A 24,107-nucleotide genomic window follows, 5' to 3' on the forward strand; every position below is an offset into this window, starting at 1 on the left:
TCCAGGAGCTGAATAAAAATGTACAGAAGGCTAAAAATAACCACAAAGGCTATTGATTTTTAAGCATTCTCTCACTGGAATACAAGAGAGGAAACTAGGTTAGGGAGACCTAAAAGTTTGCAACTGGCTGCTGATACCAGTTTGGAGCTGCTCAGAACGTGCTCCTTTGGCACTTCTCAGACTACTCACTCCGTTTTTTCTATTGGTTCAAGTGGATTCCTGGGAAGCAATTTAAAAAAAAAAGAAAAAGGGGGGGGGAGGAGGGTGAAAGAAAAACCCCACTCCACGTATTTCAGTAATTTTTTGCACCTTTTCAAACAGTGTATCTTTTGTGTGTCCTGAAATTCTTTTCTTCCAAGACAAATATTTAGCTAAGCACAAAGCAAAGAGAGAGTCCAGCTACTTTCACAGAGGGAACAGACAGATACTGTTTTTCTACAAGTTTGTCATTATGAAACCCTCGTGAAAAGTTAAATAAAACGTTTGCTTCAGGAGCAATAGCAATAAACTGTTCACTCTTGCTCTCTCTGGAAACTACTGTAGAATTTTTATGATCTTTTATGGAAATGTTTTCTAGCTTGTGTAGCTGCCACATAGCTTGTTTCAGTTACAGTTCAGCTGGGCTTCCTAAAGACAAAGTCTGCTGTAAAAAGACTTAAGGATTCTGACACTGGGACAGAAATGTGATGCCTCTAATGAGATAATACTTCATTAAGAACTACTAAAGACCCTCTGTTCTATCCACATTAGCCACTGATTATTTCATTGGGATCAAAAATTTCCTCCTTGGCATGAAAAGGCAAAAAAATGTTTAGACTCTATTTGTTTCATGTAAAATCTTTGATCCAGACCTGCACAGCTCCACAGCTGTACCTATAATTTCATCTATCACTTGCTTCATCTAAAACACAAGAGATTCAGGTGGCAAAATGTTCTGAAATATCTATCTGAAATGATCTAAATGTTCTGAAATACCTATCTCCAGGTATTTTATAAATCATCCTGAAGTTGGGGTAGAGCTTGATCACAGCATCTTCCAGTTGATTTGTATTCTGCAAGGCCCTCCCTGCATTTCCTACCCAAAACCAGGGATTTTTGGTGCTGAGCAGAAGTTAAAAAACATTTGCAGATAAGGACTGCTCTTAGCAAAGCACAGACAAGCCGTTACACAGCTTCCATAAATCCAGTGGAATTGGATCACCCAAAGAGCCAAATCTTGGGATTATACAAAACACAATTCTTATTCTCAGATCATCCTTCCATATATTAATCTACAGATTTTCTCCCAGAAATATAGCCAAAGGCTATTAAAAGGTACTAAATTTTAAAAATAGATTTCAAATTCATATTTATCTAATTCTCTGCGCATGAATTATTACAACAAAGCTGTATTAGCATTTATTGTTTTTCTTATTAAAAAAAAAGAAGGTGGACAAACCCTCACCAACATGATTTTTTTGCATAGTTATTTTACTCTTGATCTGCTGATCAGCTCTATAATTTATGCTCTAACTGGTCTTTCACTGATGCTACAGGGAACCAAGGTTTTATCAGTATAAGGATGCTCAGCCTCCTCTCATCTCTCTGCTCATTAGAGGTCTCCATTTCTCAGTTTTTCTAAGCTTTCATGATTTCAATTTCTTTTCCTTGTAGCTTGACCCATTTCACAAAATAAATATAACCACCACTAAGCCAGGAAATAACCCAAATAAATCCTTGCAATTGATTACATTTGTGGGGGTTTTGTATGTTACAGACACAGCTCCTCAGGCTAAGCATGATTACATCTTCCCCTACTTTAAAAACAACCCAAAAAACAAGAAAACAACAAAACAAAGCAAAACAAAAAAACCCCATTGAATAACAGCTCTGTTATACTGGGAATGGGACTTTGTGATCATCATTTTGGATCTCAGATAAAGAGCCACATAAAGCATTTTCATAAAGGGTCAGAAGAAATGCAAAGAATGGGACAAACACTAATCCTGATTGTTTCAATATCTTCCAAAAATGAGCAGCTCAGGAACTTGGTTAATTCAAGAGCAGCCTTGGATAAACTTCTCCAACAGGCAGGGATACACTTATCTGCCTATTTTCCATTATTTTATCTGAACTCCTTCATTGCTATTTATACTTTAACTTCACAATTTGTTCATGTTCCCCCTAATTCATCTCATTTTCTCCAACAACTATAATAAAAATACATATTCTTCAAACAGTGAATTCCCATGCATTTACACAGTAGCTTAGAGTTTTGTGCTCCCACAGAGGAAAACTGGAAAATCAATTTTTCCTCAGCACTATTTAAGAGCAAGTATTATAAAGAAACCTTCAGTATGAAAATTGTCTGCTATGTTTTTCCTCAGGACATCAATTCCATACAATACAAACATGCTGACATAAACATTCTCCAGTGCCAACAAGTTTGTGTAGCATCAGGAATTGACTCCACTCCAAAGCACAGACACAACCAAGGCAGTTTTGAAGCTGAATTCCTGCAGCAAGTGATCAAAAGTTCTTGAGAGGGATGAGAGGATTTCCAGGGTAAATTCAACTTCTACCAGACCAACTGAGAAAAAATGGTATAATGAATATTTTAAAAGATCATGCAGAAAATAGTTGTGGCTTTTATGCCAAGATAAAAACCAATTTGATTTTTTTTCTTCTGCAAGCTAAATTGGTTTTCATTCCAGGAGCAAGGAAATATTTCAAACTGTTCATAGAATATTAACATATTTGACAGAGAGACAATATATTTTTACCTTCTCTAATCCTCTCCTTGCCAGTGAAAGAGGAACAGAAGATTGTGGTGATGCTCCCATAGAAAGCAAAGTTCCATCGCAAGTCTGGAACTTGGGAAAAGTTGATTTCACAAGTTTCCACCTTGCTTTTTGTTAGAACAAACAGAAGTCACTGCCTCACTCAGGAATCAGTACTGCATCACCAAAATGTGCTGCAGGATTCTCCCCAGCAAAATCTCCAATTATTTTAATAACCACGCTGTAATCAGAGCTGTGCAGTCTTCAGCAGGGAAGCAGAAGAAGGAAAGGAGGAAAAGGCAAAATTTTAAAGAGACTCAGCATCATGAAGGACACCAAAACACCAATTATCACTTGGCTCAAACTGGCATTAACCAGAGAGTGCCCACAAGTTCAATTCCACACTTCCCTGCCCTGAAAATCCTCTACTCTCCCTTCTCACATAAACTCCTGATGGAAACTGTATTTACATTCCTGAGGTACAAAAAAGCCTTCTCCACACTCACTGAGCAATAATCAGCTTCATTGTTCACATATTTTTTGTTACTATTGTGAACATTTTTATATTTTTCCCATTAGTGTCATTCTCAAATAACCACCAAAATTCTAAACTGATTTTCAGAATTGCTTTTTAATATAAGGTTAATATTAAACTAACCTAGCAACAGATAGTGTATTGTAATGCCAACAATCTAAGAATCTATTCCCAAAAGAAGTTGTTAATATGTCCCATAACAATATTTGTTGGATTCTCAATTTAAATATAGGCAGGTTTCTAAATATGAAGTGTTCAGCCAAATATAAAGCTAAAAACTCTTCCTAAACTAGAAATTTTCCAAACACAAAAGTGTGCACAACTCTCCCTGAAAAAAACCCCAAGAACCTCACAGGGTAGTTTGCACAAATTAAAAGTAAAAAATTCCTGGATATTTGCCAGGTTAAAATGAAAGCAGACTTCTTACTATCCTGATAAAAGGTCCTGTGTATTGCACAGAATTTTATTCCCTTTGCTTAAAAAACTCCTTGGTTCCATAATGTCTGTATGATATATTGAAAAGTCTGAAAAAGAGGAAGCAGAAGAAGTTTTGAGATCTTACAAGTAGCATTTTCCACCCCTCATCTCAATAACTTGGATCAGTTTTACCCTACTTGGTACCTCAGAAGGGACTCAGAAAACTCTCTTCCCACACAAATTCAATATTCAAAAAAGGGCTTCTAAACTGCATGAAAACACATTTTTGTGTAAAACATTCTTCAGTTTACTTCCTACAGAGATCAAATACAAAATGTTGATTGAAGGGAGAGTGTTAGTTCCTAATTGTGAATAAAAAAACCTTCTTGGCCAGGCAGTCTCATGGACACTAAATATGATTTCCCAAGGCTGAAAAAGAACCTAAATTCAAACCCATCAGCATCAGACCAAGTTTTTACACTCAGTAGATGCTTCAGAGAAGGTTTTATGTTTCCCCTGGAATTATCTAAGCCTGCACAAACATGAGGCCAAAGAGAGGAGATAAAGGCAAAGCAGGGAAACCCCTATGGCAAGTAATAAGGAAAAAGAGGATAAAAATCTGTTACACTGTTAGCAGTCAACAGAAATCCATTTCCTTCCATCTCCTTCAACAGCAATTCCCAGGACAGCCTTTACACCTTCAGGCAGTAGAACCCTGACTGTCCCTAACACATCTCTCCAGGCTGAAATGCTTCCATCCTAGCAGAAAAACCAAGTCTCTAATCTGCCCAGGTAATGCTGGGTACAAATCTAGTAAATAGCTCAGTCTCTCTTGGCATGCCTCCAATTTTTACATTATTATAATTAAACCCACTTATGCCAGCAATTATAAAAAGGGTAGAGACTACTACTTACTGTTATGAGACCTATTATTTTACTAAACAAAGTGAAATGGATTTTATGACTTTCCAGAGTAGCATTACAGACATCTCACAAGAAAAAAAACCAGCTCTCCTTACGCTCTTGAACTAAAGCCAAAAATTATGATGTGGTTTTACAATTCTACCTGGAAAACAGCCCCAGTTTACAAGGTTTCACTTCTGCAGGTAGTTCACTCTCAGGAACAGAAAATCCTGACTAGCTGACCAAGAATAAAGCTGCACATCTGCAGCATATAGAAGTGAGAGATCTGAGGTAGAATTTTCATTAATTCTGTCAATGAGGAGGTTGTGCCACCTGCCAGAGAAATGGAGAACTGCTGCTTGTTCAGAACCCCACGAGTATTTTTAATTATTTTTCATTTATTAGCTTAGGATTATCCTCTGTAAACACCCTTTTAAGAGCAGGGTTTATCCATATGCAACATATTCTCATCAAGCCTCAGATGATCAGCTGGTGAGATATTTTTGCACTATTCCTACTGTAAAGGTGAGTTCCAGTTGAGCAGTGTGCTTAGCAATGGAATGGGAATAAAACTGAGATTTTTAAAACCTTCACCTGTTAAATTAAGTGAGAACACAAAAAATTAGGGAGAAATATAAAAAGGGTATCAAAGAACTTTAAAGCAGAAGATGATTTTGCCATCAAAAAACCTCAGAATTGGCAATTCCAGTGATTTAATATTTAGGTTAGCTCTAAGAGACAGCATTTCCCAGCATCTAGGTGTGCATTTGAAGCAGCTGTTGGCAGAAAGGTGCATGCAGTGAACTGTACCTCGTTCTCCCCACAGTCAGAAGGTGTGTCCTTGTGTACAGACATCTGATACTTGGCAAATAAAGTGGCAGATTGGTTGAAGGATGATTTGAACTGGGGGTCCTCAAAGGAGACAGGTACTAACCTCACCTTCAGAGCAAGGGAAATAGAAGCATTCTGTTTTGAGTGCATGTCATCAGGTAATCTGCTTCTGAAGGTCAGGCTAGTGAAAGATCTCCTCCTATGCACTTCAAAGCCTCTGAAGTCAGTTTTCTACCTTAAACATAATAATAAGACAACTTCCTATTTTTACTGATATCTAACAATAAACTACAAATTTTAATTTTATTGCACAGTCTCAAAGACTTCTTAAAATGTTTTATTTTTAATGGCACATCGCTCATTGACTGCCCTGGTTCAACAATTACTTGTTCTTGCTACTCATACTGTTTCTCCAGACTCATGATACTTTTTTTTTCCTTCTACAGTAGAGATGTAACACATCTGACAGTTCACTCTTGCACTCCACCTATTCATTGCAGGAAACAGCAACAAAGTACAAATTTGGATGGAGTGCACAGGTTACTTTTTAAAGGCTTAAACTGAAACTGAAGAGAATTATTTTACTCTGGTGAACCTTAAACCAACAATTTGTGTGTGTATGATAAACTTTTGCTCACAAGCTGGCCCTGATCACTATATCCTTCTCATGGAAACACTCAAACCAAAGCCAAGGAGAACAGTTATCAGGCTGAGTGTCCAGCTGGATTTAGTTCTTATGGGATTTGTATTTTTAAGGTCCATTTCTATCTCCAAGAGCTTCACCCTCTCAATTTCTTACCCAACAGCATCCATGACATTTCTGCCTACAACTAAAACCAAATATTTGTGACACTCACAGAGTGGTATCAAGAGTTTGCACTTTCAGGATGTTGATTTTATTGGATACAGTATTTTACAGTGGATATAAAACCCACATTTGTTTCTCCTAGAAACAGGACACGTGGAATGGAGGGGAAGCTTTGCATAAAATTAAATTTGGCCTTCTGACCTGATTTATGGTTGGTTTATCAGGTGGGTCCTTGTGAATAACCATCTGGTAACGTTTATAGACCTGGTAAGACTCCTGAAATGTGGCTTTGAACTGTGAACTTGGTGGAGATGATCTCACCACCCTCACCTTCAGAAGAAGTTAAACACATTTATTATTAAAATATCATGCAATGACTATACATTTATACATAACACAAACATCACAACAGAGAGAAATTTCACCCTCCTGCACAGGGGCCATCACAAATTAATTACTATCAGCCAAAAGTCTTGTAATTCTCCAGCTCAATTTATGCTACTGAAGGTTTTTAAATTGACACTGAATAACACAGAAGGTTTTCAAACTGCAAATTTACTAAAATGGTTAGAGAAGAACTACAAAATTTTCAGGAAATAATATCAACAAATAGTATGCAGTTCATCATTTTAAAGATATTTTCCATGATACTTAAAATATTCTCTCATAGTCTCACACTGCACTGAAAAATACTTGAAAAGCTTAGAAGACTCCAATCTCTGCTTTTCACTCAAAACCCATGTTTTTATGGCAACAATCCCAAGAGAATTTCCAGGTATTTTTGAAATTGAAAGAGGAAGATGAAGCAGTGTATCCACACTCAATTATGAGTTAATTGTAATAAGGAGTTACCAGTCTTCACTGGTAACAATCATCACCACTGAACACACAAAAATAATTTTTAAAGATAATCTATAAATTAAACATTCTTCTTAGTGAAAATGATTGCTCCCTAAGCAAAAGAATGCTACCACAGAGGCAGCAGTGCACATCTTTTCAAAAATATTAAAGGTCATAGTAATTTCAAAAACAATGTAATTTTCAGAATGGTTCTATTTTCACAAAGAGCAAATTTTCTTTTAATACTTCTAATTCTCCCTGCATCTTCTAAAAAGATGCTGAAACAAAGCCATCATATTTCTGTTAAAGAACTCCTCAGGAAATGTGGAGTTAGGGAGATGGATCAATTTCGTGGCTTCTAGTCAGCAAGTATTTTCATTTCCAGTAGCATCATTGAAAATGATCAGGAAAACATTCACTTAGCTTTCCAGCTTATGGAAAAAATAACAAGAAAAATGGTTTCATGATTAACAAATGTTAAAAAGCCCAAAAGTCTTCCAGTCTCTTAGATGTAGTGGCAACCAGTGTATTAAGCAAACTTTTTTACTCTCATTTTTACAGCTTTCAAAGACATCAACACACACCAATGACGTGTGTAAAGAGCAACTATCTTGTTATCTGATTAATTTCATGAAGTTACTGCTTCCTTGTCAAGTTTCATTAGCTTAGATAGTTTAAGTACTTATATATTGCAGAGCTAAATAGTGAATTTCTCTCATTATTTAACACTCGGTTAATTCCAAGTTTTTCATTTTCAAGTCACTCTGTATGAAATTAATTTGCAAGTTATTTTAGTAACTGAATTGGCCTCTGCTAGGATATTGCAGTACAAGAGTACCCTCCTGTGGTTAAAAAGAGTGCAGCTGCACCATAGGTGTGTAATATAAATATATATATATATATACACACACACTCCTATGATGCATATCTATATATATATATAAATATACATCATTCAGTATCACATAGATTTCAAGATTTAAGCCAAAACTACTTCATAAAGCCATAAATACAGACCTAAGCTTTTCAAAAACTCCTTAAGTACACCTTTTCTTCATCTGCCTCCAACAACAGTGAACAAGAGATTACCTCTAATTTGTGTCGTGCATCATCAGGTAGAGGGACAAAAACAAAGTCTTCAATGTTTTTAGGCTGGTTTGTTTTAGATTTAGAGTTTTGCAAGAGGAAAGCTTGATCTCCTTGAAGCTGAGAGCCTTCTGCTGTGCCTGTCTGGTTCTGCAGGAGCTTCTGTAGTTTTCTCTCTTTCCTGATGTCCTTTGCTTTCCGACACAGGGGCTTGCTCAGATCAGCCCCTTTCCCTGCAAGGGCACAGGCAAAGAGTTCAACACCACACCTGACAGCAGCTCCCACCTCAGCACTGCAAGGAAATGGCTAAAATCACCATTTACTGCAGCTCTGAACTCAGCATGGCCTTTCACATTTACAACCACCACCACCTGATGCCATGCTAATGCAGTGATTCTTCCACAGCTTCTTACTGCAGCACTAATCTGGAGTCACCTTGACCATTTCACCCCAAAGCCAAGGTGTGCTTAAAAACTTGAAATACTGAAGGACAAAAATACAATCACAAAATCACAGAGAATTGTTCTTCTACATTCAAAGCCCTTGTGTATGTGTGACTGCACCACAGACTTCTGTAAAGACACACACCCCAAAATAAAGCATTTATTTTTTTCTCACCTGGAATCCATAGGCAGGATGTAGAAATGCTGCCAATGCTATTAAGGTCATGTAATGGAAAAGGCCACAGAAGTTTGCATCTTTGCTTAAAACTATCTTCAGATTGTCTGTTTCAATCAATAAATTCACCTTTTGCAGTTTACCTCTAACAGACCAGCCATTTATAGAATTCTATTTGTGAAGTGGTATTTGCTAAAAGGAGAAGTCAAACCCATCCACTATTTCCCATCTTGAACCACTTGTTCCTTACTAATACAAGAACTGTGAGTTGTAAAGCAACACAGATCCAAAGACACGAGGGAATTACAGACACTGTGTGACCTGTCCTCAGGCAAACAAGTCAGAGGAAGAGTTTATTTAAAACTCTCATGATATATTTGAAGAATGAGTACTCCATCTGTATTGGGATCTGTTTCATGTCTCCTATCTTCTGTAAGCTGTAAATTAGCAAGAAAAACTTCTTCAAGCAGTGACTGTGCCTACACAGATATAAGCAAACCTTCTTTTCTATCTGAAACTGTGCAGAAACAGACCATTATTCCTAGAGGACAATGACCTGTTTTGTTTATAAAGGAATAAAAATGCAATTAAACACTCTTATTACTGACTAAGTCTACATTTTCCAAGATGAAAACTAAACATTTTTCTATCTGGAAAATTTTAAACTAAATTTGACCTGTGACACCAGCTAGCATTAAAAAAAAAAAAAAAATTAAGTAAGTTTTCTGATGCACTTATTATTCACTTCTATCTTTAGAAACACCAGAAAGGAGCACACTAATGAATATTTCTGCCCTGTAAAATTAAACCTTTTTTTCCTGAAATGCACTGCAATGTCATCTGCATTTCCAGTCCTTAAAGTTTGACTCAAAGCTATTCTTAACCTAACTGAAGACCTTACCTCACCTTTTCCAAAGCACTGGCAGGTTTTTACACTCCTATTCCTTACCCAAGTCTGCCATCTGCTGTCAACAGCCACTTCATTTCTTTCCAATACCAAGTTTACATAGGCCAAGATTTTTAATTTATCATTTAAAACAAGAGAGCTTTGAAAATGTGCATGATAAAAGTCATATAAACAATAAACTATATAAGGTTTGTAAAGGTTTGTCTAAGATCAAAATATAAAATACAGTTTTTAAAATTCTGTAATATTTCTATGTATCACTACTGATTATCTGAGCAAGCATTTCTGAAAACCTTCCTTTTATTTAGATGCAAAAATTGTTTTTGAGGCTGATGAAAATCAGATCCAATGGGGATGAGTGGTAATTAAGGAAAAAACAGTACTTGACATGAAATCAGCCATGCTACAGAAAGAGACAAAAGTACTTCCTTCTCCTAAATACTGGCACAACATGCAACAGGTGAGTGAAATCAGGAATTAGCAGGATGTCCCAACACAAGCAGAAACTCTAAAGCCACAAGTTTCCAGCAGGATTTTCCCCACCATGTATCAGTAAACCACAATGAAGGAAATTCCCTTTATTTGCCAGAACAGGCTACACAAAATAGGAAACAAGATCTGTAAGGCAAGGCTGCCTTACCTCTAGCCACTGGGCCACAAAGTGTCTGTCAGCAATTGTACCTTATATCAATTATTCTGGCAATAATCCACCCACCCCTTACCATCTTCCTGCCAGAAATCACCCACGTCCCAAGAGCAGGCAGCCATTGAATCACAGAAAGGTTTGGGCTGGAAGAGACCTTTGAAAGGACACCTTCCACTGTCCCAGGTGGCTCCAAACCCCATCCAGCCTGGCCTTGGACACTTCAGGAATCCAGGGGCACCCCCAGCCTCATCGTAAAAAATTTCTAATCTGAATCTCCCCTCTTTAGTTTCAGATCTTAGAGATTCAGTCTTACTTAAGGTGAGGAAAAGAAGATAAATATAACTTTTTCATGTAACAAAATACAAATGACAGTATTACAAATAACACCCAACAGCTCTCAATTTTTATGCTGTAATTCCATAAACTGGGAGGAGTACAGGAAATAAAACAAAGTAATTATTAATTTACTAAGCAAGATCAAAAGAAGAGATTTCAAGAAGATGTGAAATGATGACAGCATATTCCAATTACTACCAGAAATTACCTGGCTTAGGTGGTGCATGAACAGCTTTAGCTGAATGTGATGGCTCTGCAGGGACTGGGGTGTCCTTGTCTGCACAGATCTGAACAGAATCCGATTCCACCTTCTGCACATTCCCCTCTTCTTTTGTTTCTCCTGAGTCCTTGTCTTCATTCTCCACCCTCTCAGCCTGATCCACAGCCAAGGGAATCAGGTCAGACTGACTGACCTGGGACTCGCTTTTGTGTGGAAAATCACACGTGGCCACATCCTCTACATGGGAATCCATCGGCTCTTCTGTCAATAATTAAAACCTGCATGAGTGAATTTCTCTCTGTACAACCACAGCTCGCACTTTCCACAAATAAAATTAATACTAAATTAACTAGTTTCCAATTTTACAAGTGTTTTCCCACAGATAAAGTGACCAGTGCAACAGTCTGAACACAAAGTTTCCTTTATGATCCCAAACTACGAACATCAATTCATTTATGAGAACAGTTTTATTTTCTCCACTAAAACTGGTCAACTATTTCAAATAAATAACAAATAAACTATTTCAAACAAGTAACAACAAACAAACCCAGCATACCACACATACAAAAGAGGCAGATTATAATGATTCAGAACCAATACAAGTTTCACCACCACAAAGAATTGCTGGGTTTGGTGCTGGATAAATGGAGGGTGACTGGAAAAACCCTCTTTGCTCTTCCTTTTCTCTGCCACCAGCTGCTGTAGTTAGTCCTCTCAATATTATCAGTTTCATGATAGAAGTAAAAACAGCATCTAATTCTCTACAGCACCCAGCTAGAAAGTGAGGACATGCCCAGGAAAATAAGCTGGTCTATGGAAAAAGAAAGGAAATATTTTCTTCAATAACCCCAGCCACCTGAACAATTTGGTTTCTGGGCTACTGAAGTGCTCAAAACAGCCCAGCCAGGGGTCTACACACAGAATTCAAAGCCCATTTGCCATCTGACCACTCAAGCAGGTATTTAAATTCTCCTTGGTTTTCAAACATTCAGTGTTTCTTACCTTCACTCGCTACTTTCGAAACATCTCCTTTGGAAATAAATTTCAACATTTTCTTCAGAACCTTTTTGTGGGACTTGGAGGCCTGAAAATGCAAAGCCCGGCACCTAAAAAAGAACAAGAAGAACATTTCTTTTGTGAAAGATTGTTTCAGGAAAAAAAAAAAGGTTAAGGAATCACTTACAAGAATTACATTGTAATCTCTATTTATTTCTTAAGTTTCCCTATATTGAGTGGTCAAATGTTTTATCAACACTTTTGAGATAATGAAATTACGTTGTCTTCCACTGAACAATATCAGTCCTTATGGCATGTTTTTTTTATGTGTGTATCTAGAATTACTAAAACACAAATGTAAGCCTCTCTTATTCGGGCTGCTAAAGCAGTGTTTGTGGGTTACAGACAAGGTTATTTCCTTACAGGAAAACATCCCAGAGCTGCTGATGTCCCTATGCACAAACCCAAGAGCATACATTTACTGTTCATATTATCATTAACAGTAGATCAACTTCTCAAGTATGATGTATTTCAAGCAGCAAACACAAATGGTGGAACATATTTGAATTGGTCAAATCCTTTACAAAAGTGTACTTTGAGTTTCTTACCTTATTGTGTATTGAGGACAACATGTTTGATTCATGATAGGTTTGTAGACATATTTTCCACTTCTGAAAAGAGTAATGAATATGCAATGATTTTTTTGGTGCTTATACTACAAAATAAATGAAGAAGCTTTTTCATAAAAATCACATCCAAACATTTCATGACGAAAAGCTAAAGAGCAAGCTCTTCAGTTCTTTGATGACCGTATTATCCTGCTAAAATCACTGAATATTTTCCTGTTTGACAGTATCATGTTACAAAAGTCACAGAGCACTGGACAAATAGTTTAATTACTCACGGATATATAACTGTTTCTTTAGATCTAAACTTTAAATGTGGATTGTAGCTTTAATCTCAACTGACAACATGGCTTTGTATTTTCTTTTTCAATGTACCTTCTCCATCCTCTGTCTATGAGATCCTGGTAATCTTGAACAGTCATCGAATGTGCCCACATACCTGAAATAAATAACAAAGCAGCACACTTGACTGATCATGGTTTGGCTGTAAAATACAACAAACTGCAGCACTGGCTGGAGCCCCTGTGCTCTGGGACAGGCTGGGGATGCTCACCTGGAGAGGAGAAGGCTCCAGGGAGAGCTCAGAGCCCTGCCAGGGCCTAAAGGGGCTCCAGGAGAGGGACTGGGGACAAGGGATGGAGGGACAGGGCACAGGGAATGGCTCCCACTGCCAGAGGGCAGGGCTGGATGGGAGATTGGGAATTAGGAATTCCTGGCTGTGAGGGTGGCAGGCCTGGCACAGGGTGCCCAGAGCAGCTGGGGCTGCCCCTGGATCCCTGGAGTGCCCAAGGCCAGGCTGGACAGGGCTGGGAGCACCTGGGACAGTGGAAGGTGTCCCTGCCCATGGCTGGGGTGGCACTGGGTGGGATTTAAGGTCCCTCTCAACCCAGACCAATCTGTGATTCTGTGGTTACTGCAAATCTGAGTAGCTAATGACCACTTATGCATAGATGCCTTTCAGGGATCTAACACGTTCTTAAATACGGTAATTACTGATTTCAATAACAACATTAAATGTAAAAACCCTAAGCCAAACACAAACCTTGGGATGCAATTAACCATATTTCTCTGGCCACACCAGCGCTAAGTTCCCCTCTGCACCTCCCACTCCCCAGAAATATACAAGGAAAACAACACGGAATCGCTGCTCGGTTCTGTCACACTCATTGGGGAGCACCGGGCCACAGGAGCCGTTCCGAGCTCCCGGCTGGGGGGCCGGGGGCTGCTGCCGAGCCGCCGCCTCTCCCGGTCGCCCTCCCCGGCTCCGCGCCCGCCGCTTCTCGGCCAGCCCGGGGCGGCCCCGCTCCCAGCCCGCCCCGCCCGCACCGTGCGAGAGGTTGCCGGTGTCGCTCCTGCAGTAGCCGCAGCGGTAGCCATCCTCCCCGCCGAAGAACTCGACGATGCTCGGGGAGCCGCCGCCCGCCGCCATCCCCGCCCGCCTCAGGTCAGCGCCCCGGGCCGCCCGGAAGCGGCGCCCGCCGCCATCTTTGCTGCGGGCGGCGCGCGGGCGGCGCGCACAGGAAGCGGCGCCCCCGCCATGTTCCGCTCGGGCAGCGCGGCGGGGCCGGAGAAACCCCGAGCCCCGAACCGGGCCGGCCGCCACCCCCCGGCCCCGCTCACCCGCGGACACCTTGCCCCGCGCCGCGCCGCAGTAGCCGCAGCCGTAGCCCTCCTTCCATCCCTTGTACTCCACCACGGCGGCGGGCATGGCGGCGGCAGCCCCGCGGCGCCCCCGCCCGGCCGCCGCCGGCGCGCCCGGCCCAGCCTCCCCGCGGGCGGATCGGCGAGCAAAGAGCGCTGCGGGATCGGTGAGCGAACGTCGCTCCTCGGCCGTGTGCCCCACACCCTCACGGCCTGCCCAGCGTCTCAGCCCACGAACGCGCTCCAAGAGCCCTGCCGGGGGGATGGATCGCGTGTACCCCCCGACAGCAGGATAAAAGGGTGGGAGATCCTGTGCATTTCCACAGAGCGCTTTCCGAGGATGGAACAAGACTTCCATACAAGTGCTTCTACGAAAATAATGTTCTGGCCCCGTAGAGCCGGCCTGCCCAATGCCCAGAGTACCAAACAAATACAGGAGGTGTTTGGAATAAAGGAAGGGGGAACTGCTATCTGTAACTGAGACCAAATTTCTAAACTCAAACCTTTATTTCCTTTATAGCAAGAACAGCAGGGCTGTAGCAATTCTCCTACAGCACCCAAAATCTTACAGGATAGCAAGATTATCCCAGCAGGGATGTTTAACCTTGTGAATTCCAAGGGAGGAAAGAAGGGACAGTGTTTGCTTTTTACCTTTTCGTCAGGGCCAGTAAACTTTATATGAAATAGCAAACTGAGCCATAATATATAAATAACTCTGTGACAAATCTAAACATCCTCAGGTTGTCCAGAGCAGCTGTGGCTGCCCCTGGGTCCCTCAAAGTGTCCAAGGCCAGGTTGGACAGGGCTGGGAGCACCTGGGACAGTGGAAAGTGTCCCTGCCCATGGCAGGGGTGGCACTGGATGGGATTTAAGGTCCCAACCCATCCCACAGTTCTAAACAAATCAGCTCGTATAAAGCATTGAGATGTAAAAAATAAATTTATTTTTACAACATATACATATAAAATAGTTGTTGAAACAAATGTCCTGAAGTATTTTCTTTAAGGCACCTAAGGGGAAAGAAAAAAAAGAGAAGACAGTAAGACAACATGCATTAGGATCTGGAATTGACCAAACAACTGTGACAGTAAGGAATTCAGTCCTATCACTGGAAGAATTTTATGGAAGCAGAAGGGAAGACAGTCTGGTTCCCTCTACATCCTTCTTCAGACTACTTTATTAACAACATCAGCTGTCAGGAAGTTAAGAAACCAAACAGAAAAGCTAAGCTATGATTCTTTAAAACACTGCATTCTGCGTATAGAGTTCCAAAAAAATAACTCATGGTTTAACTGACCATCAAACTCAAAGGGTTTTTTTCCCAGTTCATCATTGCATACAAGGCTAGATTACATTTTGTTTCGTGAAGAGGGCAAGAACACAGCAATTCCAGATGTTACAGTCACCCTGCCTACAGTTCTTTTGCATTTTTAAGTGACCTGCAGTTTCCCTGAAGTTCTCCCACCTGCATAAGGAACTTATTGAGTTTGATTTGTTAAAAGAACTTACTTGAATAGTTACTCTGTCTCCATATCTTCATCAGTGCTCTGATAAAGAGGGGTAATCATGGCTTCTCTTATCTGAAATGTTTCTATGATCTCCTGGTTAGAGATGACAGCAGTGTGTCAGTCAGCAGAGATGAATTATTTCAATTTAATTACCACCAAGCAAGTAATAGTTTCTGATACTAACACACTATTTCAAATTACTACATTTCTCCTGCACGTTCTGAGTGAGGGACAAAGGAGAAGTAGCATGTGTGCTCAAAACTACTTTTTGTCTAAGATTTATTACAAACAGTGAGGAAATTGCATGGATAACTTTACCTACAGAGACAAATATTGTACATCAGGGAAGAAACAGATCCCATATTTACCCAGGCCTTGTATAAAACAGTGAAGTCAGTGCACAGCTTCAAAGCACTTAAACTGACCAGGCTTCAGCCTGATGGAATCACAACCCAAATTCTCAGTTTTCTTGCAGCTACAAACATCCCTTAGATCTGTGATTGTCCTGGCATCCATGAGGTCAAATGCAGTGTTTCTGTACACAGAACACCTGCCCTCCCCAGCACAGCTCTCAGAGGCTTAAATTAAAAAGAACTGATCCAAAGTATGAAGTGCTCTCCGTGGTACCTTCCATTCTTTCTGGTCCAGACTTATCACCACCTGGTTCCGTGCTCCAGCTCTGCTGTCCTCCTCCCCTCCCTCACTGGGTTTTAATGGCTCTGATCAAAACACAGCATTTTTAGGATTTGTACTTGTAAAGTCAGTTTCCACCAGGAGCACAAAAGCTCCACAAAAATCAAATCAATCCTCCACGTTCCACCCGGTCAGTCTCTATCAGCAGCCTGCACCATGTACTGCTTGAGATATTTCCTTATTCTCATGTCTTAAAAACTTAGGAACTAAGTTTATTCAGAAGGACCTAAATATTTCATTCCTTATGATACCCCACTAAAGTCCTAACCCCACTGATATCCTGTGGGAATGAAAGCCAACCCTGTATGAAGAATGGAGAATTCTTCATTCAACCTTGAATGAAGAATTTCTCTTCCAACTGTTCTGAAGCTGCAGCAGTTCCCAACTCTGGGACAAGAGAGTTAAGAGAGTCCTTACACCCAAAAATACCTTTTTTCAGCCAAGTGTAATAATGTCCATGTACTTATTAGCAAAAATATAACTTGAAAGGTAATAACCTTTGATTTCTATTAACAGAATTAATTTGTATAAATCAGCAAAATGTTTTCTTTCCATACATTGATATTTGAAAAGATTCAATCCTTTCAGCTGCTCATAAGTCTCTTCACACCTTCAATTACATTCACTGCATATCCCCAGTTAAAAATATCCTAAAACTTTGTGAACATGTAACATGTTTTTACAAAAACCAATTAGAGTATTTTCAAGCTATATTTTACCTATTATTGGCAATCCATCTTCATCCAGCTTTATTTTTGCAAGACCATCCTAAACAACATTGGGATTTAAAGTTTTATAACTTAGTTTTCCAGTTAGGATAATGTGCTGAAATTTCATATTTTTACTTACTACATAATCATGAACAGGTACATATACTGATAAAGAATCTTCACTGGAATACCACATAAGAAAAAACTAGTTTAATACAGCACTAATGCATAAAGAAGGCAGCCCATATAGCAACAATGTGTAACTGCTGGATTATAAAAGCTATGCTTTATTAAAACCATTGTTATTCTCTAAATATACTTGAGCTATCCCTTTATAATAACATTTCTATTCAATATGAAATCTGAATTAAGTCAAAATATCCTTGGCAGTTTTCATCTTTTCCAGAATTAATTTTATTTATTAGACAAACTAAGCATAGTTTTGAAGTGTAAATCCATGGATTCAAAAATCCAAATAGTTTTCCACAGCCTCAGTAACTCTTCCATACTCTGTGAGAACTTTTCTACATCTAAAATGTGAGCCAGAATTTTTTTTGATAAATCTATTGACTGCAAAAATATCACTGCTATTTTGTTGGTAAATTGATTGCAGTTCAAAAAAAAAAAGTCAGTGAACTCTGTTTCACTTTTAACTTGATTACCAAAATATCACAGACTGTTTGTAGAAAATAAATTCACATTCCTCGTATTTAAATCCTAACTGTTCAATATCAAAGCCAGAAAAAACCCCAAGTCAGTATTTCCAGGTAATTCTAGTATCTAAAGTGGTGTTTTAAAAAGAAGTCATGCTTACCCTGGTAAGGAAGGACACGTGAAACACATTTTCCACAGTGCGTGCAAACGAGTTCGGATCAATCACAAAATCAAAGAAGGAAATGGGTGTATCAGCTGGGGATGCAAAAATACCTTTGTTCAAACAAACAAACAAACAAAGTATACACAGAGCTAACTGATGTAAATACAAACTTAAGAGAGCCAGTGCACCTTTCAAAAGCTAAAGGGATGTTTGTCAATTTAGTTAAAATCCAGAATTCCCAGCTGCCTGCAAAAACAAATGTTCTATAGAGTATATTATATAGTATATTATTTTCTTCCATCTTTTCCCCCACACAAATCCATATATTTGCCTGCCATCTGAAAGTGGCAGGCTTTAATCAGGGGAGAGGATTTACATGTACTTTGCAGTCAAACAACAGCTGATTAGTGTTCATAAAAAATGCATAGTTGGTATATGTGCTTCACCAAAGATATCTGCTTGCAGACTTAATCTCATTTTGTCTCTGTAGTTTTACCACTCCAAACTGTAGAAGACAGAGAATATTCATTTTCTCTAGTTAATGCTTAATTTAATCATACTTACGATCATTTTCAAAATGAGTTTGCAGTATTCTCAAGATCCTCTCTACTTCTTTTTCTGTAGCTTCTTGATGAGACTCCTCCATTTTTTTTAACTGGGAAAAAGAAGCAGAGATTCACCTCAAATAACTGTTGCTGAATTACCAGAATATGCAAAGAGCCTCTTGAACATGTAACATAAAAGTTGAATTTTTCTCCCTGCATGCAACATAACACATTTATGCAAACATGAGACAGCTTTGAAGAGCATAAGGCTTTAACTCCCATCTTCCAGTATCAATCTGAAAGGCCATGGCTTGTATGTTTGGAGCTCGTGTACAGGTGTACACTTACTTCTCAATAGCTCTGAGGAGCTGGGTTATGCAGTGCTACAGTTGGTGAGTTCAATGAAGATGAGCATTTACAAGCAAGCCACAAACCCTCCAGCTCCTCTTCTTCCCGGTGCAAACTGTAACAAATCCTTTCTAGCACTATTTGATTGAGTAGGCTGCCTTTTAAAAGGCAACAATCAACCATTTGCCTCTATATCCTGGCATTACCACAGCCTCAGCTTCCCTGTAACAACACGGATTACATTTGCAGCTTCAGATGGAAGCCTCTTTCAGTATTCCCAGACTTTTGCTTTTCTGCCAGTGAATGACACTGGCAAGGAATAAGAAAACGGAAAACACAAAAAAAAGTGGTTATGTGAATTAGCTTGCAAATATTAACCACATTTTAGTGCAAATGCCACACCCTGTTAGACACTTTTTAAAGAAAAATGGAAACCACGCTAATGTAAAGAAGTTTCTTTTTTGTTTCCTTTCAAAGCACCAGGCAACATAGCAAGTAAGCTCATAAATTGAAAATCAGTTTGTAAACCCTATTTCTGAACACAAAATTGGTCTGTAAATCCCATTTCCTTCCACTCAGTAAAATACTGCAGTCAAATCAAGAAGCCTAATAATGGAGTGTGAATCCTTTAGTAGAAGCTCAGAAGGAAAGGGGCTGGTGTGTGTCTCCATCTCCAGCTGGATGGCTGTGGAGCCAACAAAGGATTGTTGGCAATAACATCCAAGGAGTGCTGGTAATCACAGACTGTGAGAACCAACAGGATATAGCTGGAGAAAGAGCCATATGAAGGTAGGGCAGCACTTTTCTGGGACAAACATCCTTGCTCTGGCTCCTGGAGATAAGCACAGCACAGCACAAGCATCTGTGGATCATGGATGCTCCCCTCCCCTTAAGGGTGGGATGTCACAAATACTTCACAGTTTATAATTACAAAACCCAAAACAAAAAAAAAAATATTTAGAAGTCATTTTTAGTAACTATACCAGAACAAATGGTTAATAAAGATAACACTTAACAAACCTGAGCAGGCATTGCTCGTTCTGCTTTGCCTCTGCTAGCTTTCTTCTGCCTCTCAATCCGTTGCTTTGGTGCAGGAGGCTCAGACTTGAAAGATCCCATCCTAACCAAAACACAAACAACACATACATGCAAATCTGGTTTACACTGTATGCTTAGGAATCTTTATACTGAGCAGTGGATCTCCCCAGGAAAGTGCAAAGTGATGACTGATACCTAAAGCTTCATCACACTTAGAGATTTCTGCAAAGAACCAGCTCCAAAAGTTGTTCCAGTATGTTGACAGCCTCATACCTTGTCAACGCTCTGTTGTGACTTCAGTTTAACTCAATTCAAGGCAGGGCATCAAAGACAAGAATCAACCAAGGCCATTACCTTGAGCTACAGTACACACTATTTCCTTGAAGAAACTTACACGTAGTGAAAAGCAGGAAGAAACTTACATGTAGTGAAAAGTAGGTGCTCTTCTGAAGTACTTGGGTGCTTCTTCTCCCATTGTCTGCCAGGCATCACTAGGTAAAAAACCACCTGGAACATCCTCAGAGTCATCATTTTCTTCCACTTCTGTGCGATTTATACCCATGAAGGTCAGCTGCAAAAGAAAAAAAGCTGCAATAAAAAATTATTTAAGAGGTAAAGCAGTAGATGAAACATTCATTTTGAAACACTGCATTGTGGTGTTTGCCTGATAAATTAGTATTTAATACCACTGCCAAAGAATTTTAGCTTTCCTGAGGATACCATGAAAACAGATAAACCCTCAAATTCACCCGTGTTCAGCAACCAATGAAAGCCATAGATACCAAAACTGCTTAGATTCCAACACATTTTCAGTGATGTATGAAGTAGCAGAACATTTCTTACATTGCACTTCAGAGCTCAGATATCTCAGAGTTTTTCAACACCACACACTCACAGGAAGCCCAGCTCACAGAACTTATCTGGCCTATCCCTGCATCCACCAGTCCATACTAACCCAGGAAAATTTTAAATTGAACTTTATGTTTTTTACAGACTTAAGCAAACACTCAATACTCCTCATTGATCTGCTGTAACACAAGGGAGCATTTTCAAGGAGCAAAGAAGCCAACAGCCTGCTTAAAAGCTGTTCTGATCCAACTCTTCCCCCCAGTACAAAGGGACAAACTGTCCAGTCTGAAAGCATTCAAGTGTCCCAAAGTCCCATTTCATGTCAGTGACACAGGGCCTCAAGAACTCAATCCAAAAACACAGAACTCAGTAGACAGGATAAAGAAACTACTTAGCTACTGAGAAACTACAGAAGAGTGACTGAAAAAAGAGCAGAAGACTCTAAGAGCACAAACTGACTGAACTGTGATAAAGCAGCAGCAGTGCAATAATGGGGGAGGTGTCTGCATTTTAAGTCAGATTTTCCCCCAGTGCAAGTGCTTAATATGTAGTTCAAGACAATTAACAGTCACCAGAAAGTTTATCAAAGAAATTCATAGGAAGAGCATTAAATTCCACCAGAACTGCCATGTACTGGCTGACAATTTGAGGCTTTATGGTTCTGTAACAAACAGGGCAAACCTCCAGCACAAATGTTGGCAAATTCAGAGCCTGGAACGTACCAAGTCTTCTGCAAATGCTGTTGAATCAAATGCTGACATCTCTGAGTGTAACTCATTGGCCTTCTCCTTTCCTATATTGGATGCTATAACAAGGAACTGGGCATCCAGTGCAGCCTCTCGTGCCCGGCAAACTGTTACAGGAAAGATTTTCTGGTGATTAATATGAAATTGTCACAAATAGAATTATCAGATTCAGCACATATCCTGGCTTTAGTGCCTTGGAAATCCTTTTTAGTGCCTTGGAAATCCTTTTATTGCAATGACCTCTAACATACATAATCCTCAAAACAATATTTACATTAAAAGAATGACAAACCATGGAAAAGTAACAGTTGATCTTGAACAAATCCATTTTTTATCAACATGTTTTCCATGATTTCAAGTGAAATGAACCCCTCTACACTGATATCTTTTATGTGTATTACTGATATACACTGTTCCAGTGAATCAAAATAAAGCAAGGAGTTATTTTTAAGAGCAAATGAACGGTAATGACATTTATTTCCTCACATCAACTTACTGAACCAATCTTCAGCTTAACATATCTATTTTAAGTTATATAAAAATTCTGATTAAGTACTTGGACCTCACTATTGCCCTCTTTTGTTTGTAAGGCATCATCACCTTACACTTGGCCAAACACATCAATGAAAGACCACAGAATTTCTTTTACCTCCATCAAAAAGTCTATTGGCTTCTTCCAAAGCTTCTGTCAGCCTGTTGCTTTTTGAATTTAGCATGGCTTCTCGATTTTCTGTGGGAAAAGACACAAAGGAAATCCTGAATTACTTAAACATAGAAGCGCTGAGAAACACTGCACTCGTTTGATGCTGACTGGAGGCCAGGTGCCCACCAAAGCTCCATCACTCCTCAACTGGGCCAAGGAGAGAAAAGAGAACAAAAAGCTCATGGGTCTAGATAAGGGAGAGATCACTCACCAGTCACCTCACTGGCAAAACAGGCTCGACTTGGGGAAATTAGTGGTATTTCCGTGAAAGAAACAAACCAGCCCCTGAAACTGTGTGCTTGGTCACTTCTATAAACAGGCTGGATCACCCATAAACTGCACTGTAGCCTCTTGTAAAACAACTGCAGAAATTTACCAAGTATTTACAAAACAACTAATCCCACATGCTGCTGAACTTGGCAGTGCTACTGATACAACCATGGCCACATTTTTGTGAGGAAAACAGCAAGCACAACGCATTCAAATGCACACAGGAGAAGGATTCACACACCTGTCTGGAGAGATGCTAAAAACTACACAGCATTTTTTGGAAGTCTCAAGAATAACTTTGGTCCAGGCACATAATGATACCTGCAGTTCCAAACTAAAGCTCAGACACCATGAAAGTGAAATTAAAGGATTTTGCCACATCTCTAAAGCCGACTGTTCCCCTGCACCAATGCAGGCACCGCATGTGTGTTAGTGCAGCTAAATCCCTCGTACCTCGCTATCCCAAGGGATGCAGGACAGGGACTTTGCACAGGACAGGGGAGAATGGCCTCACACTGGAGGACATTTAGATACAGGAAGAAATTATTTCCTGTGCCCTGGCACAGGGTGCCCAGAGAAACTGTGGCTGCCCCTGGATCCTTGGAAATGTCCAAAGGCAGGCTGGACAGGGCTTGGAGCAGCCTGGGACAGTGGAAGGTGTCCCTGCCACGGCTGAACGAGAATACCCGTAAGGTCCCTTCCAGCCGATCCATGATTTGCGATTCCATGCTTCCTTGGGAGTCGAATTTCGATCTAAGTCCAAACCCAGAGCATCGTTAGCCCGAGAAACCCGGAGTTGCCAGGAACGCTCCCACGTTTCCCAGGAGCGGCCGCCAGCCCCGGAGGCCCCCGCGGCCGCCAGCCCGGATCCTCCACCCGCAGCCCCGGCGCTCTCCCCGCTGCCTCCTTACGCTGCACGGTGGAGATGAGCTCCCGATACTGGCTCCGGATCATCCTGTTGTGCTCCCTGTCGTCGCCCTCGCCGATGTTCAGCTGCCGGAGCCTCTCGCCCGCCGCCTCCGCCTCCGCCGTGTCCTCCTGCGCGTGTGGCAGGCGCGAGCGGCGGCGGCGCGAGGCCGGCGAGGACTCGCCGCTGTTGCCGGCGTGCGACATGGCGGCCGCGGCGGCTGTCACCCAGAACCGCGGGATGCGGCCGGGACGACCCCGCCTGGCGGGTCTGCCGGGCTTCCCGGGATGCACGCACCGAGTCGAGCCTGCGCAGTTCGCCTCAGAGGATCTTGGTGGAGGGGTCTGCGGGCACAGCCGGTGGTCGCTGAGCCGCTGCGCTCTGATCGCGATCTTCCATGACTGGCGCTCTTTGCCGCCCCGGTTCTGCGCGGTCTGATCCACGGCAAACAGGGTGTGGCGTTTCTGACTCGCCCCAGAGGAGGTTACCGATCTCTCAGCGTTCCTTTGCCATTTACTTCCTACGTTGGAGTTCCGGTCGCTGCCCGGGGCCGGGCGCTGTGAGCGGCGGCGGGCGGTGCGAGAAGCCCGGCGCGGGCGGGGCCATTGAGGCCGCTCCGCTGCGGGCGCGGCTCCGCCGCCGCCTCGTGGGGGCGCTGCGGGCGCGGAGAGCCGCGGGCCGTGAGGGGGGAGGCGGAGCCAGCCAACATCTGAGGGGAGCGCGGGGAAGCGACAGGGAAAGCGCCTCTGATACGGGGATGGGCCCGTGGAAGCGCCTGCGCTAGTCACTGGGCAGGGATCTGTG

General features: G+C 41.1%; 2 protein-coding genes across 5 annotated transcripts in view; both read right to left on the reverse strand.

Moving 5' to 3' along the window:
• Nucleotides 1-14,276, reverse strand: part of ATE1 (arginyltransferase 1) — a 68,908-nt gene extending 54,632 nt beyond the window's left edge. Inside the window, exons 1-7 of one of the 4 annotated variants that reach the window (XM_041415528.1) lie at nucleotides 14,149-14,276; nucleotides 12,904-12,967; nucleotides 12,511-12,573; nucleotides 11,909-12,012; nucleotides 10,895-11,167; nucleotides 8,183-8,412; nucleotides 5,425-5,553 (exon numbers count right to left, since the gene is read on the reverse strand). In XM_041415528.1, coding sequence (XP_041271462.1) covers nucleotides 5,425-5,553; nucleotides 8,183-8,412; nucleotides 10,895-11,167; nucleotides 11,909-12,012; nucleotides 12,511-12,573; nucleotides 12,904-12,967; nucleotides 14,149-14,236 — 951 coding nt within the window. In that variant the 5' untranslated portion in view covers nucleotides 14,237-14,276. Of the gene's footprint in view, nucleotides 1-5,424; nucleotides 5,554-6,454; nucleotides 6,584-8,182; nucleotides 8,413-10,894; nucleotides 11,168-11,908; nucleotides 12,013-12,510; nucleotides 12,574-12,903; nucleotides 12,968-13,854; nucleotides 14,045-14,148 lie in introns of those variants that run through there. The other 3 variants (XM_041415527.1, XM_041415526.1, XM_041415529.1) reach the window with 3 other exon arrangements.
• Nucleotides 14,277-15,089: 813 nt separating this feature from the next.
• NSMCE4A (NSE4 homolog A, SMC5-SMC6 complex component) lies at nucleotides 15,090-23,905 on the reverse strand. Its single transcript, XM_041415911.1, has 11 exons — nucleotides 23,308-23,905; nucleotides 22,073-22,153; nucleotides 21,400-21,530; nucleotides 20,251-20,399; nucleotides 19,811-19,910; nucleotides 18,462-18,552; nucleotides 17,895-17,989; nucleotides 17,090-17,138; nucleotides 16,305-16,396; nucleotides 15,679-15,770; nucleotides 15,090-15,179 (listed from the first exon to the last, which is right to left on the reverse strand). Exons 1-10 carry the CDS (start codon nucleotides 23,507-23,509, stop codon nucleotides 15,687-15,689), a joined length of 1,074 nt encoding a protein of 357 aa, XP_041271845.1. The 5' UTR covers nucleotides 23,510-23,905; the 3' UTR covers nucleotides 15,090-15,179; nucleotides 15,679-15,686.
• Between the last annotated feature and the right edge of the window lie 202 nt (nucleotides 23,906-24,107).

Source organism: Onychostruthus taczanowskii, unplaced genomic scaffold, assembly GCF_017590055.1.
Source record: "Onychostruthus taczanowskii isolate IOZ18803 unplaced genomic scaffold, ASM1759005v1 scaffold5, whole genome shotgun sequence".
NCBI lineage: Eukaryota > Metazoa > Chordata > Aves > Passeriformes > Passeridae > Onychostruthus > Onychostruthus taczanowskii.

What these genes read in the sequence shown, in the direction of transcription:
- NSMCE4A (XM_041415911.1), bottom strand. Translation starts at nt 23,509, where the DNA reads ATGTCGCACGCCGGCAACAGCGGCGAGTCCTCGCCGGCCTCGCGCCGC. An exon ending in AACGAGCAATGCCTGCTCAG is followed by an intron (nt 18,553 to 19,810) that starts GTTTGTTAAGTG and finishes TCTTTTTCCCAG; the next exon opens with TTAAAAAAAATGGAGGAGTC. An exon ending in TGGACCAGAAAGAATGGAAG is followed by an intron (nt 15,771 to 16,304) that starts GTACCACGGAGA and finishes ATCTCTAACCAG; the next exon opens with GAGATCATAGAAACATTTCA.